The sequence below is a fragment of the Chiloscyllium plagiosum genome, chromosome 5 (assembly GCF_004010195.1).
Source record: "Chiloscyllium plagiosum isolate BGI_BamShark_2017 chromosome 5, ASM401019v2, whole genome shotgun sequence".
Taxonomy (NCBI): domain Eukaryota; kingdom Metazoa; phylum Chordata; class Chondrichthyes; order Orectolobiformes; family Hemiscylliidae; genus Chiloscyllium; species Chiloscyllium plagiosum.
The window spans coordinates 111707666-111730852 of NC_057714.1; the positions used below are offsets into that span (position 1 = coordinate 111707666).

A 23187-nucleotide genomic window follows, 5' to 3' on the forward strand; every position below is an offset into this window, starting at 1 on the left:
CAAGGAGGTTGACATATTGCTGTAAGGTCTCTTGCGATGTCAATCTCACACCTGCACCATGTACCAGCAGCCTGTGAGACAAACACATTGCAAGTGCTTCAAGCAAAAAACTGTGCCTCAAAGTTTAAGGAAAGAAGTCTTCAGTCAAGTCAGTGGAGACACCTTCAGTCCGAGAGACCAGCACAGTAAGTCAAGGGCAGCCTCCAATATCAGTTCAGGGGCTCAGGCACGGTCATTTGGTTGCTTGGGATGGTCAAGGTCAGGATCCTGGCCTCATAGTGGTAGGGGAGCTAAATGTCAGGTATCCCACCATTCATCTTGGCTCTTCCTGCCCTATTGTGGGGTAGCTTCTTCGGAAATGAGAGAAATGGACAGAGTGGGTGAGATAAAAGTGGGTGGTGCAGCAGTTAGCTTTAGTGTAGTTGGTGAGGTGCCCACACTGAGTGTGTAGGCAGCACAGCAGCCATGCAAGGTTAGTGATGTGGGGGAGTTGGCAGGGGTAAGGAGAGCAAGGGAATGTTGTATGCAATAGTGAAAGTGGAAGAGTGTGACCTTTGGGAGGTGTGTGGAGTAGCAGAGATAGAGTGAGTGTGAGGTAGCAGAAAGAAAATGATGCCAATTACATTGGTAGGGCAGGGAAAGTCACTGATTTTCTTTCTATAATTCTGGGCACTGCTCCAGATGGCTGATATCCTTATTGGGGACTTTCCTATTGGTCTTGTGGATGTCAGTCTCTGCACCACACCTTCCGCCAGGACCTCCAAGTTCCAGTCTGTAAATCAAGGTGTCAATTTCCCTTTATCTGCCATGCCCAGGACAAATATCACAAACCATGAAGGGCAGGTGTGGATTGACCTTGTTTGACCAGGTGCAAAAGGGCTGTTAAATATGGCGCTGGCACCGGGGATTCCAGTAGGGATGAGTACTTCTGGATGTTCTATTCCTGATGAAGGGCTTTTGCCCGAAACGTCGATTTTCCTGGTCCTCGGATGCTGCCTGACCTGCTATGCTTTTCCAGCACCACTCTAATCTAGACTCTGGTTTCCAGCATCTGCAGTCCTTGTTTTTACCTATGAGTACTCCTGGGCATGGTGAGTGGGAGAATCAGCTATCTCCAGACAAGAGAGGCACCATAGACATGACATGTCATCAATGAGGTAAGTTTGAGACGATAGCGTAAGAAAACCCATTAGGCCTCGCAGACCTTCCATGAAACTTGACAATGTCACTTTGCCAAAATATGGTATGACTCAGCCCATTATCTTACATCTCAAAACAACTAACCTCTCAAGATGGTTAAACTTGAAGTGTTATTCCCTTGCAAAAGTGAAAAGCCATGAATACCAGTGGACATTAAATTCAATTCAATCTTCCACTTTTGCAAGCACTGACCAAGCAAACCACAGTCAAATGCAAGCTGGAGCAGTGGAAACAGATTTGTGTCTGTTCATACTTTAATATATAAAGCAGATTGTTATGTCTCAAGGCACTAGGGCTATTTTTTAGGTCCATAGGAAGTTGATAAAACCCTTAAGGCTTTCCTCTTATGAGATTCCTAGCATATGTTGTAGGTTTAAATGCTTCCAGCTACTTGTATTACAACAGTGACTAAGTCTCATTTACTGTGAGGCACTTTTGGGACATCCCAAAGTATTAAAACCATCTATATCAATGCAGGCTTTTCTTGTTTTCTTTTGTCTACTCCGGCATGTAACAAAGATTAGGACACATCATGCATTTTGACTGGATTACTGGAGTTCATTTGTTTAATGCAACTTTCAACTTCTGTAATTAATACGTAGATGAATATATTAGATAGTGTGAAATTAATGCATTCAGAAAAGCAAGATACTGAGCTTAATCAAAATCTTTGTTCATCAATCAACTGTGGCCAAGTTCAGGGCAGGAAAAGGCTTTGGTGCCTGAGGTAATGCCTTAAAAAAATTCTAACAAAGGAATCCATCTCTGATTGCTTTTTAGCAAGCTGAATGTTTGTGTGGATGATGGAATAAGGTAAGGCTGGAATTGGTTGTGGTGCTACCTTTGTAAAATAGACCAAAAGCTCACACATTAAGAATTGCCCTTTGGGTAACACGGCGGATGCTTATCACCTCAACATGAATCAACACTTTCTAAAAAAGGAGTAAAGGAAAGGCAATTTAGCATGCGAACATTGTGCCTGACTTACTGCAAGTTAAAGTATATGATGTCATGGTCTCAGTTAAAAGTCAATGTAAGTGTTTTCAAAGGAACCAAAGTGTGCAGCCCCTTGAGCCTGCTCCTCCACTCAATTAGATCATGCTTGACCCATACCTAAACTCCATTTAGCCATCTTAGTTCCAGATCCCATGATAGTCTTACTGAAAGCTGTAACATTCCCAATTCATCTGGGCCTCTGCTGATCCAGTAACCTCAAGATAGCTGCTGTCATTGGAGCATACCTTGGGAATTAGGATGAAGATAAAGTTCAGTAGCACATTTTTGTATAACAGCCCATAACTATCTCCAGGCTTGGGTTTTGGAAATACTTACTGTCTGCAATGCCCATACAATTCTACAAAGGGTTAGAGGCAGCTACTGTGCCAGATCAACTAACGATGATGTACATTCAAGAAAGACACATCGCTAGGGAAAGTTCCCAATCCAAGTCAGGCCAGACTACAGCATTTACCTTTCATGCCTCCCCAGATTTCTGACTCATTGTTGCTTCTCACAAGTTGTCATCTCAAATTGACAGCCGATGTTCATTTTTTGTTGTACAGAGTTTACTCTTAGAATCCTCCATCTCACCCAGTTACGTTCAATGCCTCCAGTAAAAGAAATCTTTACTAGTCAGTGACAGAGAATAAATACTATAAGTTTTTTTCAAATGTATTTATTAATATTTTGTTATTAAATCTCTGTCCGGCACTTTAATGCCTACATTGATATTGATTTCCTTTGTTGCTTGTTTGCTTGTGTAAGCATCTAACTCATTCTTCCTAAATCCCTCAAAATGTTGGATCTCATCAATTTTCCTGTCTTCCTATAACTGGGAGATTTTAATTTGAATCGCAGTCCTCGATTTACCAGCTCTGATTATTTTAATTCTTGATGGCTTCCACTCATTGACGTCTCTGAATTCAGAACAAATGTAAATAATGGCCCAGATCTTCGGTTCGACAGAAATGTTGCTTGTCCTGGCTACAACAGCGATAGGTCAGCACGCAAGACCAGCAAGTGCACAGCAAAGAGAAGCAGTGCAGAAAGTGCTTTTTTAGTGATATTAGCTGCTGATCTCAGCTATGATTTTAAAGTCTCAAGTCTATCATAGAGTCATACATCACAGAACCAGGCCCTTTGGTCTAACTTGTCCATGCCAACCATATTTCCTGAACTGAATTAGCCCCATTTGGCTGCATTTGGCCCATATCCCTCTAGACCTTTCCGATTCATGGACCTGTCCAAACGTCTTTTAAATGTTTTAACTGTACCCAACTCTCCCATGTCCTCTGGCAACTTGTTTCATATACGCACCACCCTTGGTGTGAAAAAGTTGCCCCTTCAGTCCCTTCAAAATCTTTCCCCTCTCAACTTAAACCTATGCCCTCTGGGAACTTCCCTATTCACCTTATCTATGCCCCTCATGATTTTTTAAACTGATGCAAAGTCACCCTTCAGCCTCCAGGGGAAAAAGTCTCAGCCTATCCAGACTCTCCTTAGAATTCAAACCTTCCATTTGAGGTAGCATTCTTATAAATCTTTTTTGCACCCTTTCCAGTTTAAGAACATACAGCATAGTACAGTCCCTTCTGCCCTCGATGTTGTGCCAGCCTTTTATCCTACTCTAAGATCAGATTAACCTACATACCCTTCATTGTACTATCTTCCATGTACCTATCCAAGACTCACTTAAATGTCCCTAATGTATCTGATTTTATACGACTGCTGGCAATGTATTCCACACACGCACTACACTCTGTGTGAAGAACCCACCCCTGACATCTCCCCTAAACCTTCCTCCAATCACCTTAAAACTATGTCCCCTCATGATAAACATTTCCACCCTGGGAAAAGGTCTCTGACTATCCACTCCATCTATGCCTTGCAACATCTTGTACACCTCAATCAAGTCACCTCTCATCCTTCTTCACTCCTATGAGAAAAGCCCTAGCTCCCTCAACCTTTCTTCATAACACATGCCCTCCAGTCCAGGCAGCATCCTGGTAATTCTCCTCTGCACCCTCTCTAAAGCTTCCACATCTTTCCTGTAATGAGGTGACCAGAACTGAACACAATATTCCAAGTGTGGTCTAACCAGGGCTCTATAGAGCTGCAACATAACCTCATGGCTCTTAAACTCAATTCCCCTGCTAATAAAAGCCAACACACCGTACACCTTTTTAACAACCCTAACAACTTGGGTGGGAACTTTGAAGGATCTATGGGCGTGAACCGCAAGATCCCTCTGTTCCTCCACACTGCCAATAATCCTGCCTTTAACCCTGTAATCTGCATTCAAATTCAACCTTCACACTTTTCCAGGTTGAATTCCATCTGCCACTTATCAGCCCAGTTCTGCATCCTGTCAATGTCCCATTGGGTGGGAGAAGTTATAGAACATAGAGAACATAGAACAGTACAGCACAGAACAGGCCCTTCAGCCCACGATGTTGTGCCGACCACTGATCCTCATGTATGCACCCTCAAATTTCTGTGACCATATGTATGTCGAGGAGTCTCTTAAATGTCCCCAATGACCACGCCTCCACAACTGCTGCTGGCAACGCATTCCATGCTCTCACAACTCTCTGTGTAAAGAACCCGCCTCTGACATCCCCTCTATACTTTCCTCCAACCAGCTTAAAACTATGACCTCTCGTGTTAGTCATTTCTGCCCTGGGAAATAGTCTCTGGCTATCGACTCTATCTATGCCTCTCATTACCTTGTATATCTTATTGGAGGTATAAGGTTTGTGTGTGGGGCACCGTGAATTGAGCTATCCTGTTATTTACTGAATTATACCAGAGATCAAATGTATAGCCTACCTAGGGTAAGTAACCACTTAAACAGCATTATCTAGCTGAAGTCTTGAGTACTGAAAGAAACTTCCCCAGCATCCTGAGAAATGCAGCTCATCAGAGGTTTAAACTTCTCAGGCAACTTTGCATCACAACCTTAAAATCAGGTTTTACAGCTCTGGATTTTAAAGATTCAGGCCAATAACTTGAATCAGTAAATACAATGAAATAAGGGCTGCAATATCTGTACTCCTGTTGTAGCTAGGTGTCACTTAGAATCACAGAATAGTTTACAGCACAGAAAGAGGCCATTTGGACCAGCACGTTCATCTTAAATCTGCGACAGCAACTTGCCGAGTCCCATTCTTTCCCTGCAACATTACAATTCTTATCTTTTCAGGTAATTATCCAATTCCCTTTCCTAGGCTGAATTGGCCTCCAGCACATTTTCAGGCAGTGCATTCCAAACTCTACCCACCAGATGTGTAACAACAAAATCCTCATGTACCTTTGCTAGTTTTATGAAATTAAACGGCTCAGAATTCTCCTCAAATGAGCACATTTTCTCCCAACCCATTATGTCCAAAGACCTCAGGGTTTTGAACATCGCAAACAAATCTCCTCTTAAACATGCCTTCACTAATAAGAACAGTCCCTGTTTCTCAAATCTATCCATGTAAGTGAAATTCACTCCGTTCTGATATAACACGATAGCTCAGTTCTCGTGCAATCTTGCATTATAAAAAAATCACGCAATAGCTATGCCATTTAAGCTACAGGGGCCAGAATTGCATTATAGCTAATACAGGTAAGGAAAGTTCACGTTCAACAAATAACGGTCTAAATTTTTCAATTGTGTTAAAGCCAATTTGCATTGAAGAAAAATGCATCATAGTAGAACCGACTGTACTTTACTGGTACCGTTATTGTGAATCTTTTCTGCAGCTGCTTTAGTCCCTTCACATTGTTCCTAATGTGTGGCTAAACTTATTTTAGAAGGGGCATCATAACTGTAAAACTCTAATTCTGCATGTTTTATTAACAACATTCTCAAAATGTTCTGCGATCTTCAACAACTAGTGCATATTTACATTCAGGTCCCCTATGTTCTTGCATCGCTGTTAACTGTTCCCCTATATTTATAATACAACTTCTCATTAGGAGTCACCATACCTCTGCTCATTCCATCAGTCTGTCCATGTCCTGTTAAAGTCTATTACTATCTACCTCACAGTTCAAAATAGGTAAACCTTGCAATCAAGGTAATGGCATTATGAAATTGAATCCAAGGTGGCTAAATAAGATTATGGGATTATGATATAGATGAGATTGAATGGTGGAATAGGCTTGAGGTTCTTGGACCAGAGAAGTTGATTAAAAGTCATTCTAATGTAAGCGAGCCAATAAATACTCAATTACTCTGACTGAAGGCTTTTATAAGGCTTTACAGAGAAGGTAGTGAGTTTAAAATCACACCATCAAACCAACAATTTCTGTGTTGATTCCCCTTGTAAATGTACGCCATTGAGAAACCAATTTGGTCAAAATTTCTCAAAATGCATGTTTAACTGTACATGTGCTGCACCTGAGGTTACAGTCAGTTTCATCCAGCAATAGTCATAGATTCCCTATGGTGTGTAAGCATTCACCCCATTGAGTCCACACCAACTCTCCGAAGAGCATCCCTCCCTGACCCCCCCAACCTACCTTATCCTTGTAACCTGCATTTCCCATGGCTAACCCAAATAGCCTGCATATCGCTGGCTACTATAGGGAAATTTAACATGGCCAGTCCACCTTAACCTGCACATCTTTGGACTGTGAGAGGAAATCGGAGCACCCGGAGGAGACCCAACCAAGGGGGGAGAATGTGTAAACATCACAGACAGTTGCCCAATGGTGGAATCTAATCCAGATCACTATGCTGCCCAGGTGAGCACTTATGATTCCAGTGGTTATTGTTCCAGTTCCAGTAATATGGTTATTACCTCATTGCTTTCTGGGGGATTTTACTGCGTGCAAATTGAGCGGAAATTGTATGTCCTCTCTCATGGTATTTTTGCAGGCAAGGACAGTATTCGATCAGGTTGGGGAGTGGGTTGCATGCAAACATCCTACTGCTTTCCCATCTCTGAGAAAATTAAGTCCATGGTACAAAGACATGTGGTTGGAATTCTCACCTATGTGCCTATTGAGCTCCTGTTGTTGGCAAATAATGATTTCACTCTGTCATCACTGGTACTCACCTAATGTTGTCTGGGCCTTGGGCTACCAGAGAGCTAAACAAGAAAACCCGTGAAGACTTGATTTTGATTTTGCAGAGGGAGTTTAGGGATAATTCATTCAAAGGTACAGAGCACATGATCAAAGAACCCAGCATTGAGAAGTGGACAGCCAGCTGATCCTTTTTCCTGCAAAACTGCACGCTATTAAACTCTTCCCACCACACTTTATCTCCTCCTTAGGCCTTCAGCAGTGGCTATCGTTCCTGCTGCAACTACCACCTCCGTGGTGATACTGCTGAGCAAAAGAGTTACTGGCCCCTGATTTGATACCCACTCTGTGTTGGGATGTCTGCCTTGATGCCTAGATGCCAGGAAAAGCCACTTAATTGCCTGCCTGAAAGGCAATTAATACTAGTGGTCCTTTACAGAGGATGCAAACATGTAGTCTCTTCCAAAATCCTAAAGCCTCCATAAAGGTCCTCTCTCTTTGTTCTGTGTTGCCTTACATTACAATAGTGTCTACACTTCAAATCTACTTTATTGAATGTAAAGCAGTTTTGGCACCACGAATGCAAAGATTCTATAAGTATATGTTATTTTCATTGAAGTCATGAGAAAAATTCTGAGAATACAGGTGAAAGAATAAAGGCAGGCTAGAAGAGGGACTGTGAAAGCAAGACTTACACATGTGGTTAGAGGAAGTATGACAAACAATACAGACTACAATGAAGGCAGTATTACAAATATACAGATAAATAAGAAGTGAAAAAAGGGAGACAGAAAAGGCAAACACAGACAAAGTGAAAGCATAAGAAAAGTTTCAGGAAGACTTGATTCTATTTTTCTCCATAAAATCAAGTGCATGAGGTAAGAATATATTTTGGATTGGACAATGCACCATGTCTACATTATAAAGAATAATACCGTGGGGTATCTGCTAATATCTATATTTATTCACATTCTGTTTCCCTGCCACTCTTTCAGTATTAAGGATCAGACAAAGGTCAGACTTAACCACATTTGTCACAGGTGTTTCAGAAAGAAGGTTAGAGGGGAAAGCTGATTGCATTCACCCTTTCCCATGGGATGGCTTTACATCTCAGTGCTCCAGCTGAGAAGCAATTGCAGCTCTCTCTGAGACAAATTGAGTTTACTCAAACTTATGGAAAATCAGTTTCATATGTAAGACAAGTAAAGTATTTTTCAATACACATTTCAAAGCTCATTCAGCAGGCTACTGCAGCAGCTATCCAACCATTCTTTATAAGGGGTAGGTTTCACATCAGGGAATGAAGGTAATTACCAACAAATGGACATCTCACTAGGTTTGTAACTGAAGTTGAGACAATGGTAATATTAACTCTCCCATTTCTCTGTTAACCTGTGCAAAAACAAATCAGATCCTCATGCTAACCACCTCTATCACAATCTCAAAATCACAACGCTTACAACGGCCTCTCCTTACTCCTGTCCTTGAGCATGACCCACTCCCAACTTCATAATGGTACTAGGTCAGATGGGGACATCTAGTCAGTGCAGATGGGTTGCACCGAAGGATCTGTTTCTGTGCTTTGCGACTCAATGGGGTGGCACATTGGCTCAGTGGTTCGCACTGCTGCCTCACAGCACCAGGGACCCAGGTTTGATTCCACCTTTGGGTAACTGTGTGGAGTTTTCATGTTCTCTCTGTGTCTGCATGGGTTTCCTCTGAGTCCTCTGGTATCCTCCCACAGTCCAAAGATGTGCTCCTGGTATATAAGAAGAAAGTGAGGACTGCAGATGCTGGAGATCAGAGCTGAAAATGTGTTGCTGGAAAAGTACAGCAGATCAAGCAGCAACCAAGGAGCAGGAGAATCGACGTTTTGGACATAGCCCTTCTTCAGGAATGAGGAAAGTGTGTCCAGCAGGCTAAGGGGAAATGAGGAAACTGGAGAAATCTGAGTTCATCCCTCGTAGTTGGAGGGTTCCTAGGCGGAAGATGAGGCTCATTCCTGAAGAAGGGCTCATGCCCAAAATGTCGATTCCCCTGCTCCTTGGATGCTCCCTGACCTGCTGCGCTTTTCCTGGTATATAAGGGCAAGGTTAATTAGCCATGGGAAATGCAGGGTTACAGAGGTACGGCAGGGGGTTAGGTGTGGATGGAAAGCTGTTCAGAGGGTCAGTGTGGATTTGATGGGCCAAGTGGCCTGCTTCCACACTGTAGGGATTCTATGACTCTATGTGCCCTTTCCCTTATCCTGATTATTGGGACCACATATAACGCCAGGTGGGAAACAGAAAGGAAATGTTACTGAGGTTCTGCTCTCAAGATCAGGAGTACCTCCATTTTCCTGGGATCTTTGACCCATTGTATGTTTCTTGCCTTCCAGTTAAAATTGGAAACTTTATTTCCACAATTTGGCATTTAACCCCTTCCAAGGTAGGCTATATCTTCCAGTTCTGTGTTCTGAACAATAACTACATACACTTACATACTACATTTTTAGCAACTCTAGAATCTTTAGAAGCAATGTTTTCTCCTCTTAACCACCTTTCAGTGAAAACTTTCTCGATTTGCGCAAGCATTCCTCATAAGCCAACTCTTCACACCTTCAAATCATTTTGCTTACATAGAACATTGAGCTGGGCTTCCCCAGCCCTGTCTTGCTGAACTGGTTGGGGGTTGTGAAAATAAGGGGAGCCACATCAAGACAGCATCTCACTGCATAGGAACATCCCCAGGAAAGAGCTGAGAGGGCTGGCAGCCAGCTATACAAATGCAGTTAGCCCTTTAAGATGGTCGATCAGGGCACTTTTCCATAAGAAAAGGAGCACCTTACTGTGTGCAAAGGTCACCAGTGTATTGGAGGCAGCCAGCTGTAGCATTGCAGTGGAAGTAGTCAAAAGGTTTTAGGTGCTTGCAGTTTCAGCTATTGATACTGTAAAGGCTCTGGATGGGTGACACTTCTCTTTGCTGTGGTGAAAAGTAGCTTATTTTTGCAAGAAATTAAATGAATGACTACTTTCGAAGCTTGTTTTATTTAGGCTCGGAGGTATCATAGCCTGGAACTGAGGCATTACGAGGACCCCTTTTTCTTACATTTCAAAAGATTCATTCCCACAGACTATGGTTTGGAGATGCCATAAATGATGACTCTTTTAAAAAAAATTTTTTTTTTAATTGACCCGACCCCATAAAAATATAGGAGGACAAGGATGTGCCTATCTCTTTAGTAGAGCCAGTCAAGGCAGAAGTTCTGAGTGTGGCCTCATGTCACGTACTGGCATGCAGCCTTAAAGGGCATCCCAAAAGTCCGAAGTCCTGGGAATATGGTCAGCTTCCTGTGACTGCGGCCTGCCTGTCAATTTTACAGGGTTCATTAATCATTTTGGCTCCTACAAATTCAGGCCCATAATTGAATATTTTGACTGGCCCATGATCCTGCAGCACAGCAAAACATTCTCTTACCATTAAAACCAGCTGGGTCGTGGACACAAATCCATGTGGGATTTTCAGTAATTTTCAGCCTTCTGAAAATTGAAGTAAATTACATCCATTGGTTAGCTTGCTTCCATTAATATCTTCTTAGATTATTCCAATAAATTAGTCAATCATAAACTATTATTTTAAAACATGTGCAGACTATCCTTTATATCATGTGTTCTTTACATTAGCATTGATTACATGCCCATAATGACTTGCTTCCCACTACAGATAGCATTGAGCTACTGTTAATGTAAGTCTTGGAACTATTATGGGTTATTTTCTCCCACAGTTCATTAAGAATTCTGAGGTTTATTCCAGTTAACCTCAGTACCTTTTTCACCTTTCCAAGACAAACAAGTTGTACTGACATCAATTTCAAAGTTCCATTCCAAATCTTACATGATTGAATTTGGAATATAACCAGAGTCTTTGTGGAAGCTGAAATTAAAGGATGTATTTAACAGTGCAAAAGATCAGTTCTCTTCATTTGGCATCAACTATAAACATAGCTCAAGGTTTTAGACCTTTCTGTTTTCTGCAATTGATCCATCTCAACAGACATTTGAAAATCGTGCAGGTCCACAATGTTTTGTATTTTTGCATTTTTCTGCCCAATTTGTCCCAAACTTGTCTGAAGTGATCATGTAAGCATTTGGCTACAAAATCATTTTTGTCTTTGTCAACGGAATCAGAGAAGGAGGCTGTTCAGCCCATTGCGCTATATTGTCTCATTGAACAGGCCATCATATTGGGCCCACTTCCCTATTCTATTTCACATAGCCCTGCAAATGTTTTGTTTCTAAATACATATACCACACAATTCTCTTTTGAAAGTTATTATTGATTCTGCTGCCACTGCCCTTTCAAGCAGCTCATTTCAGACCATAACAGCTCACTATGTTAAAAAAAAATCTCCTCATCTCCCCTCTGGCTCTTTTGCCAGATTGTTTCACAGTTTCATTGATGGGACTGTCAACCAAAAAACGCTATTCAGCGTTTTACACACAAACTGCATTTGCCATCTCCAGTTGCAGTATAAATTGACTATAGCGCTGAAGCCAGCAGTAGGAAAGGGACAGGGACCAACTGGGAAATCTTGGGAAAAAAAAGGTAGCTTCCCACAACATAGTTCGAGAAAATCCCAGGTTTTGAAAGTTACTGTGCCACAAAAATAGATATTCCTAAAAACAGCAATATCATTAACTTAACAGGTTTATATTATTCAGGAATTATAGGTTCAATACTAAAATGATGCACTTAAAAGAACACAACTTTTCTTTTGAATGTCTACATTTTTGTGAATTATATTTTTAAACCAAATTGAACAAAAATGTCAGATATCTGTACAGTACAATGAAGACTCAAAAGACGTAACAAAGCATACACTACTAGCTATGCTTTTATTTCACCAGTAGATCTCCAGTATCATTACTCATGGTGAGTCAGAGACTACATGTTTCATTCCAAGTAACATACATTATACCTTGAAGCTCATTGATTATTGTGACCAAATATATAAAATTGTATTTTTATTACAAAATGGGAGTGTGTAATCTTTCGCTTGACTTTCACAATACTGTGTAGTTGTGTACATAGGATTATATAGCATAGAGCTTAATAGAGAATTATGTAGTATATATATTTTAGACGTTGGTTTAAAATTGTACAATGAATATAAAATGGTAAAGAAATTATGCAGAGAAATTCAAATGAAATTAATTGAAAAATTAGAAATTTTATTTGGCAGGATTTTTATACATTTCACTCAAGGGTTTTTAAAATGTTGTACAGGGCTATTAATCAAAGAAACAAAAGCTAGAATATATTAGCACGTAATGTATGAAATTGAATATTATATGTGTGCAAATACTGATTTTCCAAGTTCATGCTGTCACTAACTATCGTGTGTGTGATGCACCCCGAATCCCGAGATGCACAGTTGAGGGATAGAGTGGGGTCATGGAAATAGTTTCTCACTAGAACCAAAATAATTTTCAAACTTATTCCCACAGTGTATTTGTAATTTGCACAGATTATTTTCAATAGATCTTGCATGTAGCATTTTGTTTACATAATTTATGCTATAGAGCTTCCAAGGCTCAACATTTCCAAACTCAGTTTAAGGTTCAAGTTTCAATTCAAATCGTTACTATAATCACAAATGCAAGATCTTCCAAAATCCAGCAACTTTTCTATGGGACTAAAACAAAATCCCCTTGTTCTAATTAAGAATGGTAGTCTGCTATGATGCTATCTGTCATCAGTGGCTGACCTTCGATTTGAGAATGATGTCTACTGAGGCTTGCACTTGGACTCAGTAACTCAACAGGTTGTCATGTGCCTGAACAAGCTGATTTTCAACCAACAGGTCACATGGGGCAGGGTGTCTCATGAGGTAGCAGCACCCAGAGTGCAGGATTTATGTCCTTTTCTTCCTTGCTGTCACTCGGCCATATTTTTAAGCTGCTTGGACTCAAAGAGCAAAACAGGTTGATGGAAACATTGCAACCATTTTGAATGAGCCATTTTTGAATTAATGCCAATGCTGCCAAACTTCATTGAAAACTTCCAATTGTTTTTTGCAGTATTTCCTTTGTCCCCAAATTATGCTGGATCTTGGAATATTTTATATTTGTGATTATAGTAACGATTTGAATGGAAACTTGAACCTTAAAATGAGTTCGGACATTTTGAGCCTTGGAAACCCTATAGCATAAATTGTGTAAACAAAATGCTACATACAAGAAAATAATCTGTGCAAATGACAAATACACTGTGGGAATAAGTTTGAAAATTATTTTGGTTCTAGTAAGAAACTATTTCCATGACCCCACTCTATCCCCCAGCTGTGCATTTAGGGACTCAGGGTGCATCACACACACAATAGTTAGTGACAGCATGAACTTGGCAAATCAGTATTTGTGCACATATAATATTCAATTTCATACATTATGTGCTAATATATTCTAGCTTTTGTTTCTTTGATTAATAGCCCTGTACAACATTTTAAAAACCCTTGAGTGAAATGTATAAAAATCCTGATGCCAAAGAAGCTTCATAAATTATCATAGAATCCCTACAGGTTGGAAACAGGTCATTTGGTCCAACAAGTCCACACCAACCCTCCAAAGTGTAATCCACTCAGACCCATTCCCTACTCCATTACCCGACATTTACCACTGACTAATGCACCTAGTCCACACATCCCTGAACACTATGGGCAATTTAACTTGGCCAATTCACCTAGTAGCTAGACTGGCAAGCCCCTTCAGACAATGGGCGGCACAGTGACTCAGTGGTTAGCACTGCTGCCTCACATTGCCAGGGAGTTGTCCCAGTCAAATTCATGTTTCTTGTCTGGGACAACACTACTATTATAGGACAAGCCAAACAGAGAACAGCCAGGGAATTCCTAGAGGCATGGCACTCATCCACAGATTCAATCAATAAGCACATCGACCTGGACCCAATATACCGGCCACTGCAGCGGACAGCTGGAACTGACAACCGGAAGCGGCAGATTCAAACCACTATAAATGCCGGAGGAAAGATCACAGAAGCGCTTCACAGGAGGCTCCCAAGCACTGAGGATGTTACCCAGACAGGGGACGAAATGTTCTGCGTGTAGGGTCATGATGAAAGAAAATATTTAGTCCAGAAGTAGCTGGCTATGATTCATTGTCCTCAGACTGTTTTCTGGGGTTGGCTTAAAAAAGGCATCTAGTTTTTGCTGTTTTGCCGTCTTTCTTCTTTCATGAAGAAGCTGTTCATAGGGTACCAGATACGACTTTTTGTCACAAACTGCTATCCTGCTGCATTCTGCATTGTAGTCATTGTCTTCTAATAGGCTGCAATAGAAGACAAGAGAGAAATGGAAAGTTCTCATGATGCTGCATCCCCGATGTCTTCGTCTCCATCTCGAGCTTCAATTTCTCAGGCAGCAACAAGTTGTTGTTCGATCAGTCTCCACTTCTTCAAATCTAACTTGCTTTGCAAGAGCGTCACAATGTCCACTGATTGCTGGAAGCTCTCTGATGGTTCACTCCTTTAAAATCATGAAGAAAATCTGGGAGAAGCTTCCGCCAAACTGCATGCAAGCAGTCTGTACTGACATCAGCCTAGGCCTCCACAATGATGTCAATAGCATTCTTATTGTTAAAGCTCTTCCAACATTGAAGAACACTGTCCTCATTATCCCCCTCAGTAGCTGGAATTGGCTTCTTGAATGTGCGCCTTAAATAATAAGCTTTACAAGCTGCTTTGCACCCTGGTCCGTGGGTTGAATGAGAGAGGTTGTGTTTGGGGGTCGATTTAGCATTTTCATGTTTTCAGAAAGCTCACCAGTGGTGGAAGGATGACTTGGTGCATTGTCCAGAATGTGGAGAATCTTGAAATCCAAATACTTTCTCCTGCAATAATTTCTAAAAAACATCCTCACAATACATCAACAATAAGATCAGAAAAAATTTGCCCAGTCATTCAACCTCTTTTGCTTGACCTGAAGTAACCAGCTTGAGTGGACGTAAGGTAACCAGGGATGGAATCACATAATAGCCAATGGAAGTTCACGATTTAAAAAATCATTCCCCAATTCACCAATTGTGTTACAGCCACATCACATTGACGCAATGTGCGTCATAGGTGAATTACCAGTGTGCTTGATCCTTTAAATTAGGAAAATGCAGTAGAGCAAAGGTATTGAGGGATTTAGACCAAAGGCAGATATACAGAGTTAGGCCCAATCTCATTGAATGGTGGAACAGGCTCGTGGGGCTGAATGGTCTACTTTTGTTCCAAAGTTCACCTTCTGATCCCAAACACTGAACTATTGCTGTTATTACATCTGCTTTTAGCTCTATCTTCAACATAAAGGGAGTCAGGGGGCTGAGTTGAATATGGTTGCCATTACAAAAGAGAAAGTGCTAGAAAAGCTAAAAGGTCTTAAAATTGATAAATCTCCTGGCCCTGATGGGTTACATCCTAGAGTTCTGAGGGAGGTGGCTGAGGAAATAGCAGAGGCGTTGGTTGAGATCTTTCAAAAGTCAAAAGCTAAAAGACTGATTATTGAATCTTATACAAATAGTTTGCACCAGTCTTCTAGTTAGAGGATATTAATACCATTCCAAAAAGACTAAATAATCAAGGACCCAGATGGGATATACCCTTAGTTACTACAGGAAGCAAGGGAAGAGCTTGTTGCGCCTTTGGTAATGATCTCACTGTCCACTGGAGTAGTACCAGATTATTTTGGAGTGTGATAAATGCTATTCCCTTGTTCAAGAAAGGGAGTAGGGATAACCCTGGGAATTACAGACCAATCAGTCTTACGTCAGTGGTGGGCAAAATATTGGAGAGGATTCCGAGAGACAAGGATTTATGATTATTTGGAAAAACATAGTTTGCTGACAGATAGTCTGCAAGACTTTATGAGGGGCAAGTCATGCCTCACAAGCCTTACTGAATTCTTTGAGGGTGTGACAAAATACATTGATGAAAGTTAGAGCAGTGGATGTGGTGCATATGGATTTAAGAAAGGCGTTTAATAAGGTTCCCATGGTAGGCTCATTCAGAAAGTACTGAGAGATAGGATACAAGGAAATTTGGCTGTTTGGATACAAAGTTAGCTGGCCCATAGAGAAGCGAATGCAATGTTGTCAATTAACTCAAGGGGGTTGGAATATAAAAGCACTGTTGTGCTACTGAGACTTTATAAAGCTCTGGTTAGGCCCCATTTGGAGTACTGTGTCCAGTTTTGGTCCCCACACCTCAGGAAGGACATACTGGTACTGGAGCGTGTCCAGCGGAGATTCACACAGATGATCCCTGGAATGGTAGGTCTAACATACGAGGAACGGCTGAGGATCCTGGGATTGTATTCATTGGAGTTTAGAAGATTAAGGGGAGATCTAATATAAACTTACAAGATAATACATGGCTTGGAAAGGGTGGATACTAGGAAATTGTTTCCGTTAGGCAAGGAGACTAGCACCCGTGGACACAGCCTTAGAATTAGAGGGGGTAAATTCAGAACAGAAATGCGGAGATATTTCTTCAGCCAGAGAGTGGTGGGCCTATGGAATTCATTGCCAAAGAGTGCAGTGGAGGCTGGGACGCTAAATGTCTTCAAGGCAGAAATTGATAAATTCTTGATGTCACAAGGAATTAAGGGCTACGGGGAGAATGCAGGTAAGTGGAGTTGAAATGCCCATCAGCCATGATTGAATGGCGGAGTGGACTCGATGGGCCGAATGGCCTTACTTCCGCTCCTATGTCTTATGGTCTTATGGGCTTATGGTTTTATAACTGTAAATGTTATTAACCTTTGTTAATTATTGCTAGTAGAATGTTTCTAGCACTTTTATTTGTCACTGATACACAGTTTATTATAATTACATTTGACAATAGGCTTATCACAAAAAGGACAAATTTTCCTATTGAAATTCTAGTCCGACCAGCCGTGAGTAACCAGATTTTAAAAACTGAAAATTACTTTTAAAAAACTATATGCAACTATTTGCCAACTTCATTGCAATAGATTAAAATGTTTCTTCATAAATTTGATAGTTTCTTTAATATTTAAAAATATTTAAAGGTGCCCATAATTGTTTTGCACCTCAAAATAAAGTTCAATATTCTCAAAAACTTGCAAATGGATACTACGGGAAACTCACCACCTCCTTCATTACCTCTTTATTTGATTGTTAACTTCTCTCTTGCATGTTAAGGTTCTAGTCGAAGCTGCTTCATTTGCAGCTGAGTTCTAGCTAATGCAAGCTATGTTGTACTTTGGTTAGATTCTTCAAGTTAAAAAGAATGAAACGTGGACTTCAGGTATAGGATATAAGGAGAGATGATAAAAATTAGGTGTTTTCCCTAAAGGTTAGATGGTTGGGGTGATCTGATTGAAGTCTTCAAGATATTAACACAAAAAGAAAGTATAGATAAACTATTTCCACTGGTTGGGAATTCTAAAAACTGGGGGCATAGTCTGAGAATTAGAGCCAGAACATTTAGGAGAGATGGTAGGAAGCACTTCTACACACAAAAGATGGTAGATGTTTGGAACTCTCTTTCAGGAACAGCAATTAGTTATTAATTTTAAATCTGTGAAAGTTAACTTTTTGTTAAGCAAAGGTATTGAGGGATTTGGGCCAAAGGCTAGTACACAGAGTCAGGCCATCAGCAAAGATCTCATTGAATGGTGGAACAGGCTCGTGGGGCTGAATGGTCAACTCCTGTTCACCTTCTGATCCCAAACACTGAACTATTGCCATTAATATATCTGCTTTTAACTCTATCTTCAACATTTCTGTAAATGCTATTAACCTAACCTTGGTTAATTACTAAAAATCACTTCGGGGTAAATGTGACCTCCACAGGAAAGAGAAACTGCAATTAACAAAGCTTTTCAATTAGTAGAGTAAAATTCACCACGGGATTCTATTCACCTTAACTTCAGCAAGTCCAAGTATCAATTCTGAACTCGAACCAATTTTGTGATGACCAATAACTTTTGTTTTGTAACTTCTGCGACTGTGTTCCACTGAATTGGCCAGGCTGTATTCCAATGTCCATTCATAGGCAAGGTCACAGTTTCATAACTGCACTGAGCCAGCAACCACTGCTTACTGGATACTTCCCAAGTTCCAATTCCCAGCTGAACTCAGTCAACAATTACTGCTCAGACCAAACTCCTCACATGGACTCACTTTCAAGTGGTGATGCTTTGTGCTGTTACTATACAGGCACATTGCTGACCTGCATTGCTTCACAATCTTCAAACAGGGCTCAATCCCATCTGCAATTCAGTCTTGATGCCAAGGTAGGTACCATGCCAATGGTATTCAATTTGAAAAAAATAAACAGATTCCCTTGCACTGTTTATGGGTGAACTGTGTTTGGAAGGTGAGAAATGTATACAACTGGTCAATGTGATGCATTTAGTGAGTAGGTGAAAAGAGTTTGCGAGTTTTCAATTTGTTTCTCATTTTCAGCCTCCACCATTTGGTACCAATGGGTTCTGACGAAAGGGATGGACATTGAAATGTTAATTTCATGTCTGTCTCCATAAATTCTATCTGATCTATTGAGTTTTTTTTCCACTTTCTGTGGTTAATTCAAATTCCCAGCAACCCCAATCACAGAAAGTAGATCTATTATAGCAGAACCGGATACTGAATCCACAGTGAAGGAGATTAGCACAGTTATTGATTCGCTTGCCATGCGAAAAGCTCCAGTGCTAATGCCAAATGTCGGAACCTATCTGGCATGGGAAACTGGCATTTCTGTGGCATCTGTGACAAGTTTTCTGTCTCTGCTGGAGGGAGAGGGCAGGATATGAGTAGCAAAGTTTGTGACCCAGCAAGGACACTGAGCAATAAAAACAGCTCTTGGGGTATCACCCCGGCTAAGCACTGTGTGATAAGTATTTGCTCATGTTGCCCTTAGCAGACTGTGGAGTTTAGCTAAACCTGGATCTCCATGTGGTTTCAGAAATGGAAGACATACTGTAATTGACACAATCTTCTGTCAGAGAGCTACAAGAGAAATGCTGGGAACAAAGGGCACCACTATATATTGCCTTCATCAATTTCACCAAGGCATTAAACCAAGCTACTAGACAAAGCAGACCACTTGCCGCAGCTATTCAATGTCATTTATTTTCATTGATATGATAGACAAGGTCAACTACAAAGAAGTGATATTGGAACACTTCTTTTGTCTGCAGTGGAATCAAACAAGGTAGCCATGTTCGGGCACCGATGCTTTTTGGCATATTCTTTTCTTTGTTGCTGTGATATGCCTTCATGTCATCTGTACAGGATGCCTACTTATGTACTAAAACTGATGGATAACTGTTCAGCCTTGCACACCTGAAATCCAAGACAAAGTTACACTAAGTCCTCATCAGGCACCATGTTGATGTTGCACCAGTGTTCCACATTGGGGAACATTTACAACAGCAAATGGGTCACCACCTGTAAAAAGTTTGGTTTGATCATCAGCATCAGGAAGGCAACAGTTCGGGTTTAGGATGTTGACCCGGTGCCATCTTTCAGCATTAATAATGTCACATTGAAGATTGTTGATAGGTTCACATTTCTCAGTTTCACAATTGCCTCAATTTGTCAGTTTGTTCTGAAATTATTGCTTGCATGGCAACTGGTATGTCCTGTGCCCTCAGCACACTCCTCAAGTGATACTTGGTCAACATATGCTGGACAGGATAAAAATCAGAATTATTTACACTCCCACTGACTAAGATACATCTTCTCTTGACAGGACAAGGTCACCAACTCAAAGGCCCTAGAATGTGCTAACTCTATCAGCATACCAACATTGCTAAACCAATGACAGTTTGCTGTCCAACTTGGCTTTGTTTATTGGATGTATAATGGCTATATTCCAAATATATTGTAAATAGTAAAAGGTGACTGCTGAGAAAAATGGAAATGTTTGTCTGATGCAGCAAGGTATGCTCATCTACGATTGGTTTGAACAGAACAAAGGGACACACACACACACACACACACACACACACACACACACACACACACACACACACACACACACACACACACACACTTATACCCCATCACACCCACACACATACTTGGCCAAGTTTACACACATACGCACACTCTTTCACTGCATACATTCAGATACACCCATGCTGTCTCTCCTGCACGCGCACACATATATATTTATGGGTGGACCTGTCGTTGCAGAATTACATTTTATTTTGCTCAAAAACTGCATAAATCCATGTAGGATTCTGAAAGCCCCACTTTAGAAATAAAACCAACTCAACATTGGGAAAGACTTTAAGTTCACACCTTTAATACATTGTCTGAACTAAGATAACACCTATTGTTAGATAAACTGAAACCACCTTGAGAATGTAACTTAAAAGGAGTTTTTGAATTTACATTTTAAAGAGCCTAAACCAGCATATCCCATCCTAAAAGATGCAAGAGTTAATCTAAATTTGTTTAATATACCATTAGATATCCATAACACTGTAACCCTTTTGTTATAAATTCTGTGTCTTCTGGTCCTGCTCCACAACCACCTGATGAAGGAGCAGCGCTTCAAAAGCTAATGCTTTGAAATAAACCTGTTGGATTATTACCTGATGTTGTATGATTTTTAACTTTGTCCACTTTCAAGGAACTATGACCTGCACTCCAAGGTCTCTTTATTCAGCAACACTCCCCAGGACCTTATCATTAAGTGTATAAGTCCTGCTCTGATTTACCTTTCCAAAATGCAGCCCCTCACACTTCCCATGTGAGTAACTTTCTTCACTATCCACTACACCTCCAAGTTTAGTATCATCTGCAAACTTACTAACCATACCTTCTAGGTTCACATCCAAATCGTTTACATAAATGACGAAAAGCAGTGGACCCAGCACCAATCCTTGCGGCACACCGCTGGTCACAGGCCTCCAGTCTGAAAAGCAACCCTTAACATCACCCTCTATCTTCTACATTCAAGCCAGTTCTGTATCGATTGGCTAGCTCTCCCTGTATTTCATGAGATCTAAGTTAAAAATCACACAATACCAGGTTATAGTCCAACAGGTTTAATTGGAAGCACTAGCTTTCGGAGCGCTGCTCCTTCATGGAGGACACAATTGTAAGACACAGAATTTATAGCAAAAGTAGGGAATCTAATCTAATCTCCGGATTCCTTCCAACAACTTGCCCACCACTGATGTCAGGCTCACCGGTCGATAGTTCCCTGGCTTTTCCTTACCACATTTCTTAAATAGTGGCACCACGTTAGCCAACCTCCAGTCTACCGGCACCTCACCACTTAAAATCACCCAGCCTAGGGAAAGGTCAACTACCATTAACTCTATCTATACCCTCATTATTTTCAACTCCTATACTCAAAGAACTGAGCAACGAAGGCAAGTGTTCTAAACACCTTTTGAACTATCCTGTCTTTTTGTGATGCAAACTTCAAAGAATTATGTACCTGCACTCTAGATCCCTATGTTCTACAACACTACCTAAGGCCCTACCATTAATTTTGTATAAGCCCTACCCTTGTTGGTTGTACCAAAATGCAATACCTCACACTTATCCAGATTGAACTCCATCTTCCATTTCTTGACCATTTAACCATTTGACCAAGATCTCTTTATAATCTTAGGAGACCTTCTTCACTGTCTATTTTGCCACCAACTTTGGCGTCATCTGCAAATATACTAACCATGCCTTCTATATTCTTATCCAAATAATTTATACAAACGATAAACAAAACTATCCATTCTCTCATAACTAAAACTCTCCAGCCAAGCAAGTATCTTGGTAAATCTCCTTGGCACTCTCTCCAGTACAATCACATCCCTTTTATAATGTGAATTCCAAAACTGCACACAATATTCTCACGGTGGCTTAATCACTGTTTTATACAGTTCCACCATAACCTTCCTGCTCTTAAATTCTATGCCTCAGCTAATAAAGATAAGTATCCCTTATGCTTTAACCACTTTAGTCTTGCTTCATTTTCAGCCTAACAAAGCATCTACTGAAGATGTAAGAAGAAGATATAAAAGTTTTTACAACCATCAGATTGGCAAATTGCTTTTTAACCAATAAAACACTTTTACAGTACAGTCACTTTTGTAAGGTAGGAACGCCACTACCTTCACGCTCTCCTCCAAGCCACTCACCATCCTGCCTTGGAAGTATTTCACTGTTCCTTCACCGTCGTTGATTCAAAATCCTGGAATTCCCTCCCTAAGGGCATTGTGGGTCAACCCACAGCAGGTGGAAGGCAGCAGTTCAAGAAAGCTGCTCACCATCACTTTCTCAGTGGCAACTAGGGACAAAGGCTGGCCCAGCTAGCAATGCCCACACCTCATAAATGAATTAAAAAATGGCAGCCAATATGCACATAGCAATCTCCTACAAGGAGGAATACCTTCATTACCAGATCATCCGTTTAGGGATATTGTTGACTGATAAATATTAGTTAGCAGTTAGCTTTCTTGCTGTTTCTTGAAATAATGTTGCATTTTTTACATCCGCCTAAGAAATTTAACAAGACCTCAGTTTCATTTGAAAAATGGCAACTTCAATAGTGTCATACTCTTTCAATCCTGTACTGGAGTTCCAGCATCTCAGCTTTGTAGGGTATTAGCTATCAGCAGAGACTGGACAAACTTGGATTGTTTTTACTTGAAGGTCAAAGGATGAGGGACGATCTGAAAGAAGTTTACAAAATTGTGAGCGCCATAGTTTGAATGGATAGTCAGAGTCATTTTCCCTGGGTAGAAATGTCAATTATTAGGAGACATAGGTTGAAGGTAAAGTTTTAAGGAGATGTGACAGGCAAGGTTTTGACACAGACGGTGGCAAGAATCAGTCAGGTAGAAAGTCAAACTTATTCAAGGAACGTGATGTTACCCAGGGCTTCCATTACTTTGTCACTCTCTCTGGGCATAGAGAGATCAAAACATATTTGAGCTAACAATTCCCT

The 23187-nt window shown here is 40.8% G+C and overlaps 1 protein-coding gene across 4 annotated transcripts in view; it reads right to left on the reverse strand.

Annotated features, from left to right (window-relative positions):
• The window catches only part of xylb (xylulokinase homolog (H. influenzae)), a 288286-nt gene that overhangs the window by 75464 nt on the left and 189635 nt on the right, over nt 1-23187 (reverse strand). Inside the window, exon 16 of one of the 4 annotated variants that reach the window (XM_043690790.1) lies at nt 10714-10736. The exons of the other annotated variants lie outside the window; for them this stretch is intronic. Within the exon in view, the coding sequence (XP_043546725.1) occupies nt 10735-10736 (2 nt within the window). The 3' untranslated portion in view covers nt 10714-10734. Of the gene's footprint in view, nt 1-10713; nt 10737-23187 lie in introns of those variants that run through there. 4 annotated transcript variants of the gene reach the window in all.